The 17,500-nt window shown below is 43.9% G+C and overlaps 1 protein-coding gene across 8 annotated transcripts in view; it reads right to left on the reverse strand.

The window, feature by feature from the left end:
- camk2b1 (calcium/calmodulin-dependent protein kinase (CaM kinase) II beta 1) overlaps nt 1-17,500 on the reverse strand; it is a 153,476-nt gene that overhangs the window by 7,364 nt on the left and 128,612 nt on the right. For 5 of the 8 annotated variants that reach the window (XM_063195422.1, XM_063195424.1, XM_063195423.1 and 2 more), the window contains 3 exons: nt 5,028-5,076; nt 469-564; nt 1-82 (listed from right to left, as the gene is read on the reverse strand). The exon at nt 1-82 is cut by the window's left edge and continues 71 nt beyond it. In XM_063195422.1, the coding sequence (XP_063051492.1) occupies nt 1-82; nt 469-564; nt 5,028-5,076 (227 nt within the window). The remainder of the gene's footprint in view (nt 83-468; nt 565-5,027; nt 5,077-17,500) is intronic. The other 3 variants (XM_063195428.1, XM_063195426.1, XM_063195427.1) reach the window with 1 other exon arrangement.

The raw sequence follows: 17,500 nt of genomic DNA on the forward strand, positions 1-17,500 counted from the left end.
GTGGCAGCACCCGCGTCGCCGTCCGCCATTGTCGGCCCCGAGCTGCGCCGCACGGAGCCCAGCAGGTCTGAGAACTTGGTCGCTACATTGGATGGACGGATGAATGGAGGAAGAGGAGGAGGAGGAGGAGGAGGAAGAGGAGGAGGAGTAGGAGGAGGAGGAAATGAAGAAGAGGAGGAGGAAGGTGAGGAGGAGGAGGAAGAGGAGGAGGAAGATGAGGAGGCGGATGAAGAGGAGAAAGAGGAAGAAGAGGAGGAGGAGGAGGAGGAGGTGAAAGATGAGGATGAAGACTCCAGTTACAGGTCATGGACGCAAACATAGAAAAGAGGAAGGAAGGTGGGGTAGAGTAGGAGCAATAATGGGAAGGGGTGGAGGGACCGATTAGAGATCATAGAGTGAGAACTGTGTGAGGGGTGCAAATGCATTACGGGGGTAGCGTCACTGAAGGTGGTGGTGGTGCTGACTTACAGAAGACGGCCGGGGAGGGACCCTGGGCAGGGGGGTGGTGGTCGGGCTGGGAGCTGTTTGTGGACAGGCCTCTGAGGGCACTATCTACACTCTTCCCTGAGAACAGAGGAGAGGAGAACAGAGGAGAGGAGAGGAGAGGAGAGGAGAGGAGAGGAGAGGAGAGGAGAGGAGAGGAGAGGAGAGGAGAGAAGAGGAGAGCAGGAGGAGATGAGATGAGAGGAGAGGAGAGGAGAGGAGAGGAGAGGAGAGGAGAGGAGGAGGAGGAGGAGGGGAGGGCAGCACGACCAGCGCAGCAGCAGTGAGGAAACCAGCAGAGGGAGGTGCAGGAGGAGGAGTGTGGAGGAAGATGAGGAGAATGAGGAGGAGGAGAGAGAGGATGAAGAAGATGATTAGAGAGTGAGGAGGACGAGTGGGGAGAAGGAGGAAGATGAAGAGGAAGAGAATGAGGAGGAAGAAGAGGAGAAGAAAGAAGAGGAGAAGGAGTGAGGACAACGAGTAAGAGAATGAGGAGGAAGAAGAGGAGGATTAGGAGGAAGAGTGAAAAGAGGAAGACGATGAAAAGGAGGAAGAGGAAGTGTTGAAGCGAGGAGGAGTGAGTAGGAGGAGATAGAGAAAGGAGACGTGTGGAGGAGGAGGGAAAGGATGAGGAGGAGGAGGAAGATGATAAGGAAGAGGGGTAATCAGGAGGAAGAGGAGGAGTGAAGGAGGACGACAACGATGATAACAAACGGGTGCAGGGAGAGACATAGAAAAGATGGAGAGAGAGTAGGAGGAGGAGGAGGAAGAGTGAAAAGAGGATGATGATGATGACATATAAAAGATGGAGAGATTATCATAAGGATGTGTGGCAAAGTGTGGATGGGGTGTGGTGGTGGTGGTGGATGGGGTGTGGTGGTGGTGGTGGTGGTAAGAGAGAAAAGCACAGACATAAGATGAAGAAGGGGGAAAGGGTTTTTGATGACTGAGAGATTGGATTTGTCGTTCCTGTCACAAACAGTAGGAGGTCCGCTTACCATTGACTGTAAATGACAGATGGTCATGTTGCTGTTTTTTTCTCTAAGAGACCAACGCCAGCAAGCAAGTCAAACCTTTGAAGTCCCATATTGGAGGAACCAGCAGTTCTCTGGCTGAGAACCAAATCCTGAGTAGTACGATAGTGGTACATGAAAATTGCCTCACTCTGACTAGACTACTGACTAGCAGAGTAAGAATTGAAGAGGGACATATCCTGTATTCACTGGAGGACAACTGGAGGCTTTTATATGCTTATCAATCGAGCGAAACGGACAAACACGGCTAGACTTGAAATACAGAGCAAAGCAGAACATGTACAGTACATACAGTAAAATGTGCTCTAAAATGACACAAAATACTTTCATATGACAAACTGTGCTTGCAGCTTTGTCCAGGCCTAGAAGATGTACATCACGCCGTCATCTTGTGAAACAAACATGAGATTGATACAAACACTAAGCTTCATTTTGTGTCAACAATGTCTGTATATATTCACTTTGTAAGACAGAAATAACGAGTACACCCCTTTTGAAAAGTAGCATTTTGAACAATACTTTAATAAACACATTTGCTTTAGATGGTGTCGAGCATGGGTTATGGTAAAAAGTGATTTGTAAAAAGAAAAGTAACCTTATTGTCACCAAAACGACAATGACCAAGTCTTGATTGACTATTTAAAACTTCCTGCATAGTCATCACAATGTTGTTATGATGTATTTGAGTGTTTTCAGCAAAGAGTGAATTAGGCCTGTCAACAGGGCCATCTGCAGTGAGAGGCTACAATAGCCGACAATGCAGCCCAAACGCCACCAATGAAAATACTGTATACAGTAATACAAACAACCTGAGACACGTCCTGCATTGCATCCTCAGTGCTCACACCAGATTCCCATCAACAACAATATAATCAATCAAACAAACAAATAAATGAATACACATGATAAACAACCAACCTCACTCCATGCCTTTTCTCAATTCTCACCATTGCCCCTTGTCCTGTCCTGTCCTGTCCTGTGCCTGTGCGTCTCGGAGGGTAAAATGTGTCTTACTGTGCTCCTGTCCTGTCGGTGCACCACTGTTGCCCAGTGGACTGCACTGGGACTGGGCCCTGCCTGCTGGGTTTAAGCCTCAACCCTGTGGCCCTCCACAGGCGCCGGATATAAATACACCCAAGGTGCCCTTTACTTGGCCTACAGTACCATGGGCCTCATCAGAGAGCCAGCTGTGGGTTAACAAAGATCCCTGATCTGATCCTACCCATCGGAGCCACTGATAGGTTTTCCAGGGCCAGGGACAAAGTCTTCTGAAAAGGCCCCCCCACCTAATATGATATAATGTGATGGGAATGCATTTCTGGGCCCCCTCTCTCCCTGGGACAACTTCCCCTTTGTCCCCCTGTGGCGGCTTCCCTGTACCCACCTAACCCACCCACGCCGTCTGTTCGCTGCTGAGACAGACCTTTTTCTCGTTGGGGTTGCTGAACAATTGCTGCATGAATGCGAGGTGTTGCTAGTCAAAGTTAAGATATTTACATAGACAGTTTTTGGGGGTTTCAGACAGGTTTGTTTGGGGTTGCTTTAGGGTTGCTGAGCATTTTTGCGGGGGTTGCTATAGCAACTGGGAGCAACCCTTCTGCAACCAGAAGCTCTCCTCCAGCATTCCCCAAGCCACCCACCCTGCTCTTGTTACTTGAATGGCTTCCCCACTACACTGACTGTCCTAAGAGGACCCCTGGATCAAGCCCCACTCTCTGCAGTCTCAGCTGTTGTGTTGTGGGTTCAGGCTCTTTCACACTCCCTGCTGATGAAGCCCAGGTGTGAAACACACAAGACAATGGGCAGGTGTGGCGCGGCATAAAATAAGCACAACTAATCTGTCCGTCTCTCTGTGAGTACATTTGTGTGTGTGTGTGTGTGTGTGTGCGTGTGCGTGTGCGCGCGTGCGTGTGTGTGTGTGTGTGTGTGTGTGTATGTGTGTGTGTGTGCGTGTGTGTGTGTGTGTGTGTGTCATTGTGTTTGTCCGTGCAAGAGAAAATGGACACCCCCTAGGCCCTAGCATAGTTGGAATCGGCATGAAAGTAAAAGATGAGGCAGAGAGCCAGACCCGAGCCACAGAAGCATCCCTACACATTGCAGTATTCCAATACAGTATAAGTCTGAATCCAATTTCACCCCTTAGTCATACGCCTTGCCCCTTCCCCTCCGTTTTGCACCTTCACTTGTAGGGGTAGTGGCGTCCCAATTTACGTTAAGACAGAGGGGTAGGCGTACAGGAGGGGGCTTTCTACCCCTCCAAACGGAGATTTTCCATGGGTACAGTTCAAACGGAGGGCGAATAAATTACAAGCAATATTGCTGATATAACCATAGAGAGGTTGTTTTTTCAATGCTATGGGTGTCATTTCGTGATTGTTGGAGGGGTGTCTCCATTCATAGGGGTTGCGTTTCAAGCCCTATGCCTTACTGCTCCGTTTGAAGAGACGAGGGGCAAGGGGAAGGCGTAGGCGTAGGGGTAGAAATTAGAAATGGGATTCGGCCTAAGAGAGTAGTGGTCCACGACTAATATGTCTTGAGGTAGTTCATTGTAGTATGTATTGAGGTAGTTCAGTGTAAGAGAGTAGTGGTCGACGAAAAACATGTATTGAGGTCGTTTCATTGAGCTTACAATAATGATCGCCTCCACAATTCTGGGTCTTTAGGAATGAGAACAGCACAAGACAATAATGGCACACGATTAAAATACAGTATGTATTGTGTTTTGTTGATGTTTCTTAAGGCACTTATGGTTTCAATGTGTTTACAATCTTCACAACACCCCAACCACCCCGGTTCAGGATCAGGATATGGTGTCTTTTTTATTTTATCCTCAGATAGGGTTGTGTGTGTGTGTGTGTGTGTGTGTGTGTGTGTGTGTGTGTGTGTGTGTGTGTGTGTGTGTGTGTGTGTGTGTGTGTGTGTGTGTGTGTGTGTGTGTGTGTGTGTATGCACGTGCGTGCGTATGTGGAATAGTAGTCTTCCATCTGAGAAACCTTGAACCTGAGAAGAGCCACTGCAGTACAGTAGAGAGTGAGAAAGAGGGCAGGGCCTTTGCCCTTGGGTGTCTGCCCTCCTATTAAATTCTGCCCTCTGTGCCAAGGGCTCTGATGACCTGACCCATTGTCATGGCAATGATAATGATAATATGATGCGCTCTCTTCAGTTGAGGTCAATTATGAAAGGCTGTTCTCCATGTCGTGCAGTTCAAACGAGGGTCATGATAATAACCATGGTACAGTATGTCATTCTTCTGCAGATCTTCTGTGTGTGCAGGTTTGTGTTTGTGTGTGTGTGTGTGTGTGTGTGTGTGTGTGTGTGTGTGTGTGTGTGTGTGTGTGTGTGTGTGTGTGTGTGTGTGTGTGTGTGTGGGGGTGGGTGGCGGTGGGTGGTTTGGGTGTGTGTGTGTGTGTGTGTGTGTGTGTGTGTGTGTGTGTGTGTGTGTGTGTGTGTGTGTGTGTGTGTGTGTGTGTGTGTGTGTGTGTGTGTGTGTGTGTGTGTGTGTGGTCTCACCTTTCATGTCCTCATCCTCCACTGTGGCGTTGCTGCTGTCTGACGACTCCTGTGAAACAGACAACACTCAATCAGTATCAAATACTGTCAATGGGATCCCCCCCCCCCCCAACACTCACTCACTCACTCACAAGCCACAAATTGTTGCAAATGTGAGACAACAATCTTTGAGCCTCTTCCCCCCAGTCATTGATGTGTTTTCTGTGCAACAACAGCTCAATTAGGCGTTCACAATAACCGCGTGAACTTCACACATTTTTATGTCACGCTGGAGAGATCCGTTTATTATACACGATATTACAGCTAAGGCACTTCACACCAGGGGCACTTAATCATGCTCTTTATGCTTGACAGTGTAATAGGAGGGGACATTATGTTCCGACAGTTATTCTGCTGCTAAGTGACCTTCATACAGAACACAATGGAATGCATTAACACTAAATATTCTAGAATAGAGCGCTCGGCTGCAGTACAATCTTTGATTAAGTTGGTGCTATGAAACTCTCGTTTCTACTCACAGTGCACATTCTCAATTGAATCTTCCCACAAGTGCACTATTTTGAACATTTTAGCCCCTTTTCTGAATTGACTTCAGCCCCTTTTCTGAAGGGGATACATGTCCAAAACAGTGCACTTGTCCTTTAATAAACTTACCCCAACAACAAGCACACACTATGCATCTGTAGTAAAAAAATTAATATTCCAGGCGACAAGCAACTCAATTGGTAAGCACTGCAGATTTTTAATAACGGTACCGGAGAGATAAAATGTCAGGAAACATACAGAAGTCTCAACAACACATCTCTGACCAGTCACAGACCCTCTCCCCCTATATAGAGCTCTGTCCTCCCCAGGAAGTCCTTTGTTCTATGTTTCTTCTCGTAGGACCTGAGGAAGGTGTCAATAACAAAAGGGGATTTGTTTGACTTCTTCCCGTGATTGCCTAATTTGTCACCTTTCCCCCAGGCCGAATTAACCCCTGATCGTTTGGGAGTCAGGATGTCTGTACCATTATTTGCACCTCATGATCCATTTGTTACAGAGAATGAAATTTCTCACTTCATTTCCCTGCTTTTGTGAGTTCATGCTCACAACACTTTTGAATACAACATTTCATCTGCTACAGCGTCATACTCTCAGATCGAAGCGAAACCACTGTTTGTCCGAGCAAAAACCACTGTTCTGCCAATTTTTGTGGAAAAGAGCGGACAGGTTGGGACAAATTCTTCGATAACCCCTTCTGAAAAAGGCGGTTCTGACTGTGTCAGCTGAGAGAGGACCAGTTACAAAGTAATACTACAAATATATCAGGCAACACTTCATACATGCACATTATCTACCTACTTAACTAACTACATCATCGGGTAATACTAACAGGGTAATCTCTTTTCATACTTCTGTGTTGTAAAATGGAAAGTCATTTGTGTCCTCATAATCAGTCATACATGTGTTCCTAAAAGTCACATAATTCTTTACCTTTGCTCTACGCGCCACAATGGAATATTCCCTTCACAATTAGTTTGTCAACTGACCTTGATATGATCACTATCACAGGTACAAGCATAGGTAGTCCTATTCTCAGAAGTTTTAGCAAAATATCAGCTGCCGTATTACCAAACATATTAGCCAAGTCATCAAATATAACATCTATTCTAGTTAGTAGTGGTGGATTTGACATGGCATTTCAGATTTTTTGTACATACTCTGATATATTGTTGACATCGTACATACACATGCACACACACACACACATACTTTCTGCACTAAACCCAAACATACTGCTGCTGGTGTATTTGATAAACCTTTTAAATTATTTACTCTCTTCAAATGCTACTATTACTATGTCAGAACGCTATAAAGGACTTTTAGAAAAAGCACAACAAAATACCTCCTCTAATGTATGTTCTCTACAAGTCTTCTGTTTTAAATGTCTGTATGAGCACTGTCTATGGCCATACTGTCTATGTCCTTACCTAGATTAGTCTATGTCTGCATGGGAGAGCAAGAAACGCAATTTCAAATTCTTTGTATGACCAGTGCATGTAAAGAAATTGACAATAAAACTTGACTTGACTTGACTTGACTTGACATAATTTGGGACTAAGAAACAACATGATGTATTTACTACTTTGCATAAACCTCCTTGTTCAGCCAAAAATAGATCCAATCCAAGTCTGTGTGATAAAAGTTCATTTCTACTAGCGTTTAGTTCCTGATTTACTAAGGCTACAGATGCCCCCGTTTAATTTGCAAACGCTTGCCTATTGTATGCTAGACCATTTTATTAATTTCTATGAGGCTTCTACTACCCAGGGTTTCCCCCAGTACTTTATTGTTAAGGCACCCCTCTTGACACGAAGCACCTATCACCTTGACTTGGTCCCCTGAACCTATAGAGATTTCATGTTGTGAATGTAATTTCTTAAGTTACTAAACCAAAAATATATATTTTTAACACCGGACTACCTTGACCAACCACAAGTCTGTGAAAACACTTCTCCACCCATAGTGACACTATCCAGTCCACTGTAGCCCCTTGCCTTGACCATGGGTCAGCTAAAACATGTCCGTTCCATTTGTCCTTCCACCCGGTGTATTTTACTTATCTCTTCTGTCTATGTGTCTGTTGGTTATGTTAACTAGAATGCTGACAGTGTTCTTTATCCGATATCCATACTGCTGTAATAACTACTGTAATGTAATATGTTCCTACTGCCTCGGCAGGTCACTTTGTGTATGCATTTGTTCCTTAAACCCAATACATGCCCATAGGTAATGGGAAATTAAAATGTATGCTACTTGCACTGGAATACTGTACCAGAGGAAATAATTTCCTCTCATCCAGAGCTTTAAAATAATCTTCTGCCTTTAAGGTATAAGTATACATTGACTGTGTATACTGTCTAACTTTTTTTCCTTGAACTGTTGTTTACTGTCTCTATAGTCACATTCAAACAAATTACACTTGATTTCCCTGGCACTTTGATTGTTTCTGTGTCCATTCCTGATATTTCCATCACTTCTCCTGATAATTTCAAACTGTATATACTTTGGACACTTGTGAAGATTTGGCATTTGCGCTAAGTCGAGTTGACCATATGCTCCGCGTACTGTTTTCAGCAATAGCACTTGTTCCCATTGCCTTTTGAATGTCCAATTTTCTTAATCCAACTGAACCATTCTGTTCTTGTTGCTCCTGTAAATCATTCACCATCCATCCATCATGTCCTTCTTTCTCTGTCCTCCATGTGGATTGTGTAGATGAAAAATGGCTTGTTTCCTTGTCACACTCCTTGCCTATGTGACTCAGATGTAGAGATATATGACCGTAGATTTGAACAGAATTTGCTTGTCCACTTCCCTTGTCTCTCAGCAACTAGTTGTCCTCAGGCAGTAATTAGTTCTTTGAAGGCCCCCCTTTGAGAATGGAGGCAGAGGTTATTCATCAGAACCGATGCCGCCTGCTCCAGTGATGACTCCACCCTCTGACCGTTGTAGATGGCTCTGCTTAGCTTGTCCTGTTCCCTACATGATGAATGGATCCAAGGCCTCTCTTCTGTTGACATCTCTGACAGCATTGCTGGTCACATCCTGCCATCCTTCTGAGTGTCGTGGAATTTCTTGAAAGCCTGGTCTTGGGTCGCCAGTGGGGGTCTTCATCTGTTAGTACACAGAAACAGCAGTATCAATTCCTCGCAAATAATATTTTTTCTAATACCAATTCTTTGCACATTACTTATGGCCTTTTTATTTTATTTTGCTTATTCTTATTCTTCTTATTGTTATCATTATTTATGTAGCTGCACCATATTTATCCCTATCACTTCTAAATCAGTTACATATTCTAAGGTCTGCTTTCTCTAATCTCTTTACTTATTGTCATTGAACACAACATTTATTTCACATTTATTCATTCTTCTAGATAAATTCTCAAGCTCAACAGACCTACAACACAATTTGTAATAATACAGTGTTTTTAACGTTTCCCATTTGCTTACCTGATTCAAATCACATCAACCCATTGTAAATGTTCCAGCAGTTTCAAAGTTTACCTTTTAAATCAGATTTATTTATTTTTTCTCTGTCCCTACTAATGTCTAAGCTAAGTAATTCGGTTTGAAAATAAACATTTAATTGATCTTTTTTTTCCCTTTATATATATATATTTTTTTTTTTTCCTTTTCAACTCCTTTATAACCCCCCTTTTTACATGGCTCATATATGTGCCATGTAAATTGCTGTCTCTCATCCGATCTGTGGCTTGCCAAGTTGTTTACGGCCTATATCCTCTTGAGCCACTGCATTTACGACACCTCTGGTCATGGACCAAATGGTTATTTTACACACCTCATGTGTTTTCTTTATCTTTCAAGTAATGTTCAAAGCTCTTTTTTTCCATCTCATACAGTTGGACTCAGTGTAGCAAAGGTATAGAAAGAATTCAGGTGTTATATAGAAAAGCACTTTTATCAAGCAAGTTGGGGTGGGGTGTTTAAAATTAGTTTGGGTTAAAGGATTCAGCATTCCAATGTTAGTCTCGAATTTCAGAAAGAAAATTCATGCAACATGCTTTTAGAAACTGAGTCCAACTGATGACTACCTATCTTTCATATTTTCCTAATATGGCCATTTATTCTTTCACACTTTTTCACACTCACACTTTCACACTCAGTCACACAAAGTCAGTCATCGTCTTCGTCGTCAGTCAGGTTTCGTTTGGATTTCACCAGACCAAATAATCCCATTCTGCTCTATCCTTGGTTGTGGATGAGCAGATTTTTATCCTTCATTATCTGATACACAATGCATCTACGATCCTATGTTGCCAAGATTGAGTCTGTGTCCTCTACTCACCCCTTAGGTGATAAAGTTGCAACTAAATAGTCCAGGTAAACCAACACAACATCTTTTATCCATTAACATATCATTTTTCATTGGGCAATCACCGTTTTATATTCATTATCACAATTCTACCAAGTCCAAATTTCTCATCTAGTCACATGAAGTTTTGCCATGAAATTCCTAAGGACAGAAACTAGATAACTATATCATGCATGTTTATGGCACTTCTCCTAGTCTGAATATTCCTATTCCTGGTATCCTGAAACCAGGCTGTCTTCCCATGTGCACTGAAATTCCCTTCTTTTTGATGCTGAGAGTATAGTTGTAAACAGTACCGAAATAAATTCATATTCTATTAGTCTGGGTTAACTGTTCGCAGAACATATATGTAGGACCTAGGCCTATACTCATATCTCTTATGATTGCAAAGTAATTAATTAGTCTCTGTGACTTTAACCATAACTACACTTACTGAACCTCATTGTCAAATTGTCTCCAGTTTGATAATTCTGTGCCTTTCCTAAAATGGTGCTGATCAGTACGCTCTGCACTTTCCATAAGACATTCTCTATCCCTGATGTTATTATTCACAAAAATATTTACTTAAAATTTGGAGACATGCATAAATAGGGCTATGTGTAGTTTTGGTGGGTTAATCTCCAGTTTCCCTGTCCTATAAATGTCTCTCTTTTTGCTCTGAGGTGACACTTTCCCTACCCTGGGAGGGTTGATCTCCTTGCTTTGAGGTGTCACAGGGGTCGTAAACAGCTTTGTGCCTAAATGAAGGCATACAATCCATGTTAAGCTCTATTTCTTAATGAGGGTAATGCTTCTGGCCACCTTAAAATCTTGTGTAGTTGAAAATGCTGTAGTGTTTACATATTACTATGCATTGGTAGCCTGCTGTGTGGGCTACTGACCTGTTGACCTCTGACTTGTCTACAGTTTCTCGAAATATGTCCTAAATTACCACATCTCCAGCATTGAGGGGATTTCTTATGGCATGATGTGTTAGCCTTCCTCATTCCTTTGTGACTACCTGTGTTTTCTCTTAGGCCTGTGTCTTTAGCCTGCCCTCTCTGCTCACTATTTGCTCCTCTTTTCTCACCATTTGCTCCTCTCTGTTCTCTCTGCTCAGTGGTTTGAGGGAACAACACAGTGGGGGATGTCAATATGAATGTTAGAAACTGCTGCTGTAGTGCTGCTATGACCTGGGGCTCAGGCTTAGCACAAAATAGGCGATGCTCTGGGTTTACTACTGGATCTACTTGTATATTGTCATTGCTGGATGGGGTAGTAGCTGGAACTATCTGATTATTATTCTCCTGTATATATGACATCACAGTTTTATCTGTCTCACTCTCTGAACTAACAGTACATGTCTTTTTTCCTTTCTGTCCTCTAGTTTGCCTCCTTTTCCGGTCCCTTTCATCTGCTTCCTTCTCCCATTTTCCAAATATTTCTTGTTCGAACTGGATCTGGTTATTTTCCATTATTGCCCTACATTCTTGTAACCTTCCTATACTTAATGTTCCACTCAAAGGGAATGTTCCCCTTGTCCATCCATGCCACTTACGTATAACACTCTCATCAACACATTCGGCTCCATACTTTCTATACATGTCTTGCAAACATCCTGCAGTATGTATACCCATTGGCAGTTTAACAGATTTACTCTTATTTAATCCCATAGTGAATAATTCTTAATCATTTAATTTCGTATTATCTTATATTCTTATTAGCGCAAAAGCAGTAGTTTCAGGCACAACCACCTCTTGCCAACATATAGTATGATTATTATTATTATGATCAATAATTACAATAACATATAACTTTCATTCACCTTCGTCGTTGTCATGCTTTCCGTTTAACCTTTCTTAAGTTGAGTTATTCTCATCCAAATTTTACCAAAAGACAGAGATCACTAGTCTCCTATATTAAATTGCGACAAAAACTATTCAACCAAATTATTTCGGTGAGCACAACAGGAATCACTCAGTGCCCTGAACAACTTTTGCAGAGGAATCACTCGTGCCTCCTTCACACCTTCAGTTAAACTTCCTTACCTCAACTTTTCCTTTACTTTCTTTCACTTTTCAAACCAACCATCCACAAGACATCACAATAGTAGGCCTACTTCACATGCATACAGGTTGAGAGCTCTTTTTTTTTCTTATTCTCTGTCAGGAAAGATCCTCTTTCCTCTTTAATTACCGGTATTGGAAAAGATCCTCTTTTCAATTTGGAGAGATCCTCTCTCATTTCCTTTTCTTTCACTATGAAAAGATCCTCTTTTCAATTAGGAGAGATCCTCTCTCTTTTACTTTCATTCTTGGAAAAGATCCTCTTTTCCTTGGGAAATCCTTTCCCTTAGGCCTATTTGAGCCAAAAAAGATCCTCTTTTTGGCTTTGTCACGTGACAATTCCTTCTGAAACCCTGCACTTCCGGACAACTTTTGCCAAGTGTTGTGCTCTCTTAGAATATCATAAGCACTTCAACCTAGCCAGTGTATACATACACAATGTCCTAAAGCATGCAACATTTTAGTAAGAATTAAACTCACCCTTTGAGTTGCCTGTGGCCATAAATACTGGGATCTCTGGCAGTATTTAGGCACACAGGATGAAGGCCCTCCAGTCCGGTGAAGTCAGCAATGGGACTCCTCGTTGGCCAAGTCAATTGATGTCCAGCTGAAAGTCTTCCTCCTGAGTGTCTAATTAAGCCTTTATAATCCCATCCTCGTCGCCACCAATGTAGTAAAAAATTAATATTCCAGGCGACAAGCAACTCAATTGGTAAGCACTGCAGATTTTTAATAACGGTACCGGAGAGATAAAATGTCAGGAAACATACAGAAGTCTCAACAACACATCTCTGACCAGTCACAGACCCTCTCCCCCTATATAGAGCTCTGTCCTCCCCAGGAAGTCCTTTGTTCTATGTTTCTTCTCGTAGGACCTGAGGAAGGTGTCAATAACAAAAGGGGATTTGTTTGACTTCTTCCCGTGATTGCCTAATTTGTCACCTTTCCCCCAGGCCGAATTAACCCCTGATCGTTTGGGAGTCAGGATGTCTGTACCATTATTTGCACCTCATGATCCATTTGTTACAGAGAATGAAATTTCTCACTTCACATCCAGCTGAACTATTTCACACTCAATGGTCTATCTAATGTGTCCAAATAGCACAATGCTTCAATATTAGTACTTTAGGTAGTGGGGAGACCTTAAGTTTCAAGACAAGGGAGGCCCCACAAAATCTGGGTCTGACCACAAAATAAAATGTCTAAATCTAAGACTAGCAAGATTCACAGGTCAGTCCTGATGAAAATCAGACTGTACCAGACCAAGGCTTTTCTAGAGTATGTTTCACTGAACAGAGAAGTGGATGATGGCCCTGCCGTGGCCTAACGGTAGGGCACTGGGTTTACTACGCTGGCGACCCGGGTTCGATTCCGGCCCGGGTCATTTGCCAATCCTTCCTCGTCTCTCTCTCCCCAGTCGTTTCCTGTCTCTCCTCCACTATCCTGTCAGAAATAAAGGCAACAATTTTAAGAAACTCCCGTACACTGACCATTTCGCTGTTCTTTCTTTAATAAACGACGTTTCGGTACTAGACCTTCATCAGGCAAGCTCTAGTACCGAAAGTTGTTGCTGAGTGACCCATGGGCCATCTCCGACGCACCTGCCAGCTGAGGTGTACAAAAAAAGTCGAAGTTTAACGTAGAAATAAAGGCAAAAACCCCTCAAATGTATTTTAAAAAAAAGAAGTGGATGGTATTGGAGCATGTTTGATTAGCATCTGGCCCATCTATGTCTACTCTATGAGGTTGCCATGGGCAGGTAATGCCAAGACAGAATGAGCTGCTACTGTTACTGTAATTGTGGTGAGTCAGATGTGATGGAGCGTGAAGTTTCTCTCATCACATACAACACAGGGAAGCCGACAGAGAGGGACAAAGGGGACAGTTGTCCCAGACCCAAAGGACAGACGGGGCCTAGAATTGGGTTCTCATGACATTATGTGCATTGGGCCCTTTCAGGTGACTTTGCCCTGGGCCCAGCCAAAGCTGTCAGTGGCCCTGCATACAATACATAGAGCTTTCATCCAAATTGTAATCTTACTGCTGTCATAGTAAACCATCATGTGTCTGTGGTCTCTACCGACCTATCGGTGTCCACAAGATGGAGAAACATTTGGTATGAGCAGCCGCATACTATTTCTGTGTGTTCGTGCACGCTGTGTGTGTACGCATATGTGCTTGTGTGTGTGTGTGTGTACAGTGCACGCATATGTGCTTGTATGTGTGTGTGTGCATGTGTGCATAGTGTGTGTGTTGGTGCCTGTGTGTTGGTGCCTGCCTGTGTGTACGTGCGCTTGTTGTATAAGAGCGTGAATGGTTTTTGCGGTTCCCAAGGCGGCCACTCTCGTCAGCGTAGCAGCAGTAATCATCATGGGGGATAATGACTAGCATAATAACTGGGACAACTCCTCTTTTCTTGTCCCTTCCAGACTTGTCCTCTTTCTCTCCATCTCTTATCTCTCTCTCTCTCTCTCTCACCAACAGACACCCTCTTTCTCTCTCTCTCTCTCTCTCCCCTACAGACACTCTCTTTCTCTTTCTGTCTCTCTCTGTCTCTATCTGTCTGTCTGTCTCTCTCTCTCTCGCCAGCAGACACTCTCTTTCCCTTTCTGGCTCTCTCTCTTTCTCTTTCTGACTCTCTCTCTCTCTCTCTCTCTCTCTCTCGCCAACAGACACTCTCTTTCTCTTTCTGACTCTCTCTCTCTCTCTCTCTCGCCAACAGACACTCTCTTTCTCTTTCTGACTCTCTCTTTCTCTTTCTGACTCTCTCTATCTTAACTCTCTCTCTCCAACAGATACTCTCTTTCTCTCCATATCTCCTCCTCTTTTCTCTCTCTCTCTCTCTCTCTCTCTCTCTCTCTCTCTCTCTCTCTCTCTCTCTCTCTCTCTCTCTCTCTCTCTCTCTCTCTCTCTCTCTCTCTCTCTCTCTCTCTCTCTCGTTGTGACTGGCTGTGCTGTACATCTGTGAGTGGGAGACCAGAGGGCAGAATGTCTGCTCAACAGCCCGAACAGAGAGGAACAGATGGGAGCAATAGGGGGTAATAGAGACAGGGCAGAGAGAGGAAGAGAGAGAGAGAGAGAGAGAGAGAGGGGGGGGGGAGTGAGAGAGAGAGAGAGAGTGAAAGAGAAAGAGAGAGAGAGAGAGAGAGAGAAAGAGAGAGGGGGGGGGAAGAACAGAGAAAACCTAGGGGACTACAACAGAATACTGAGACAAGTGAGGAAAACAAAGTCAGGCGACAGAGTTAAAAAAAAGAAAAGAGGAAGAGAAAGAAGGTGAGTGTGAGAATTAAAAAGGAAAGGGAAAGAGAAAGGGACAGATATCAAGAAAGAGACAGGGAGAAAGACAAAGATCAAGAAAAAACTGAAATGTTAAGGCGAGACAGATGGGAAGGCTTGACAGAATGGTTTTTTTGCAAGTAGTAGAAACCTTGGGACAACAATGCCCTGCTGTGGCCTAACGGCAGGACACTGGGTTACTACGCCGGCGACCAGGATTTGATTCCGGCCCGGGGCATTTGCCAATCCTGCCCCATCTCTCTCTACCCACGCATTTCCTGACTCTCCTCTACTGTCCCATCAAAAATAAAGGCAAAGAAGCTCCCTCCCAAAAAAACAAAAAAATAAAAAAGATACAGTAGGAAGAGATACCAAGAGAAGTGTTTGTATGGGTATGTACTGTACATGTGTGGTTACGCACTGGCATGCACACACACGCACGCACAGACACACAAATGTAATCGTGTTCTGTTCACAGACAGACACGTGCACACATACGCATGCCTACATACGAGCACACAGACACAGACACAGACACACACAGACACACACACACAGGCTGATTAGAAAGCTCCCTCACGTCTACCTGCAATAACCCTGCCGGAGGCATTACGTAAACACACTCTACTACAGCTCTGCCAAGCTGCACCTGCGGCCTGCCACCACAAGGAGGCACTGTTGCCCATGGCAGCAGATAGCCGCAGAGCAAAGCCCAAAACCAATAGTGAAAGGAGGGAGGTGGGGCATTAGAACAGAGTCTCCTGCCCCTGAACTGCCCTCGGAGCCTCTAACCTCTACACACTTAGAAAAGTCACCCATCCTCCTGCTTCATTACTTTCTGATGCATCATGGGAAAAGACTGTGTTCTAACAAAGTAGGAAATAAAGTCACCGGAGCATCAGATGCGGTAGATCATTTTATGCTTTTATTTAGAGTAGTGCCAAACTAATGTTTCAACACGACCACCACAACGCAACATCAAAACGTTACTTTGTCACCGCTCTACCGAAAAACAACAGAAAGCAGAAAAAAATCCTCCACTTCTGAGATGGTCGGGTGACTTTATTTCCAAACCCCTCTCCACACTTCTCTAGGCAAACACCTAACAGGAACATGAGGTGAGGTATGAAGCCGATCTTTATGGCATCACCACACTCTTGCCATTTTAAACTCAAGCCATGGACGAGAGCATGCATAAAAAAACACACATGCATTGCACACATACACACAAGCACTCATATGTGCATCCATTAGAATTTAAATGGACTAGCTTACTGATTCCTAGCAGGAAATATAGTCTGACGCCATTGCCTTTTACTGCAATATGTTTGACTATTTTGTTTTTTTTCCCTCATTCTACTATACAGGTGAATGCTGTTAGTTCACCAGCCTATACGAGAGGCATATGTACAGTACTGCCATGTTCCTGTTTGCCCATGTTAACACCTTAATGCACTCTGTACCTCCTGTGGCACATTGGAATAGTCATTCAAGTTAACAACCATAGTACTACACTACTGTGACATAACACAGGGCCTCTAGCAATGCGCTACGACTCCTCATCCCAATGGATTTCCCCCTACTCAATCCCAATACGTCTTACAACATGTGAGAGGGAGAGTATGGAGGGAGAGTGTATTTTCCTGTATGGGATTTGTATGCAGAGGTGTGCGTGTGTGAGTGAGTGAGTGTGTGTGTGTGTGTGTGTGTGTGTGTGTGTGTGTGTGTGTGTGTGTGTGTGTGTGTGTGTGTGTGTGTGTGTGTGTGTGTGTGTGTGTGTGTGTGTGTGTGTGTGTGTGTGTGTGCAGAAGAGATGGCACAAAAGCCCATGACTACAAGTCAATCTTAACACAGAAAGACACACGCCCACGCACCACACGCACACTCACATACATACACACACACACACGTACACACACACACACACACACATACACACACACACACACACACACACACACACACACACACACACACACACACACACACACACACACACACACACACACACACACACACACACACACACACACACACACACACATCATGCTGACAGGAGCAGTCATGCATATTATCCAGATAACGACACGGCCATCCAGGAGATCTAAACTTGACACACAGACCAAGAGTATTAGTGGAGTGAAGTGCAGGGGAGACAGGATGCACACATGTACTGTATGTGGAAACACACGCACACACACGCACTAACGCATACAAACACCCACACACGCGCGCACACACACACACGTTTACACACACTCACACACACAC

The sequence above is a fragment of the Engraulis encrasicolus genome, chromosome 3 (assembly GCF_034702125.1).
Source record: "Engraulis encrasicolus isolate BLACKSEA-1 chromosome 3, IST_EnEncr_1.0, whole genome shotgun sequence".
NCBI lineage: Eukaryota > Metazoa > Chordata > Actinopteri > Clupeiformes > Engraulidae > Engraulis > Engraulis encrasicolus.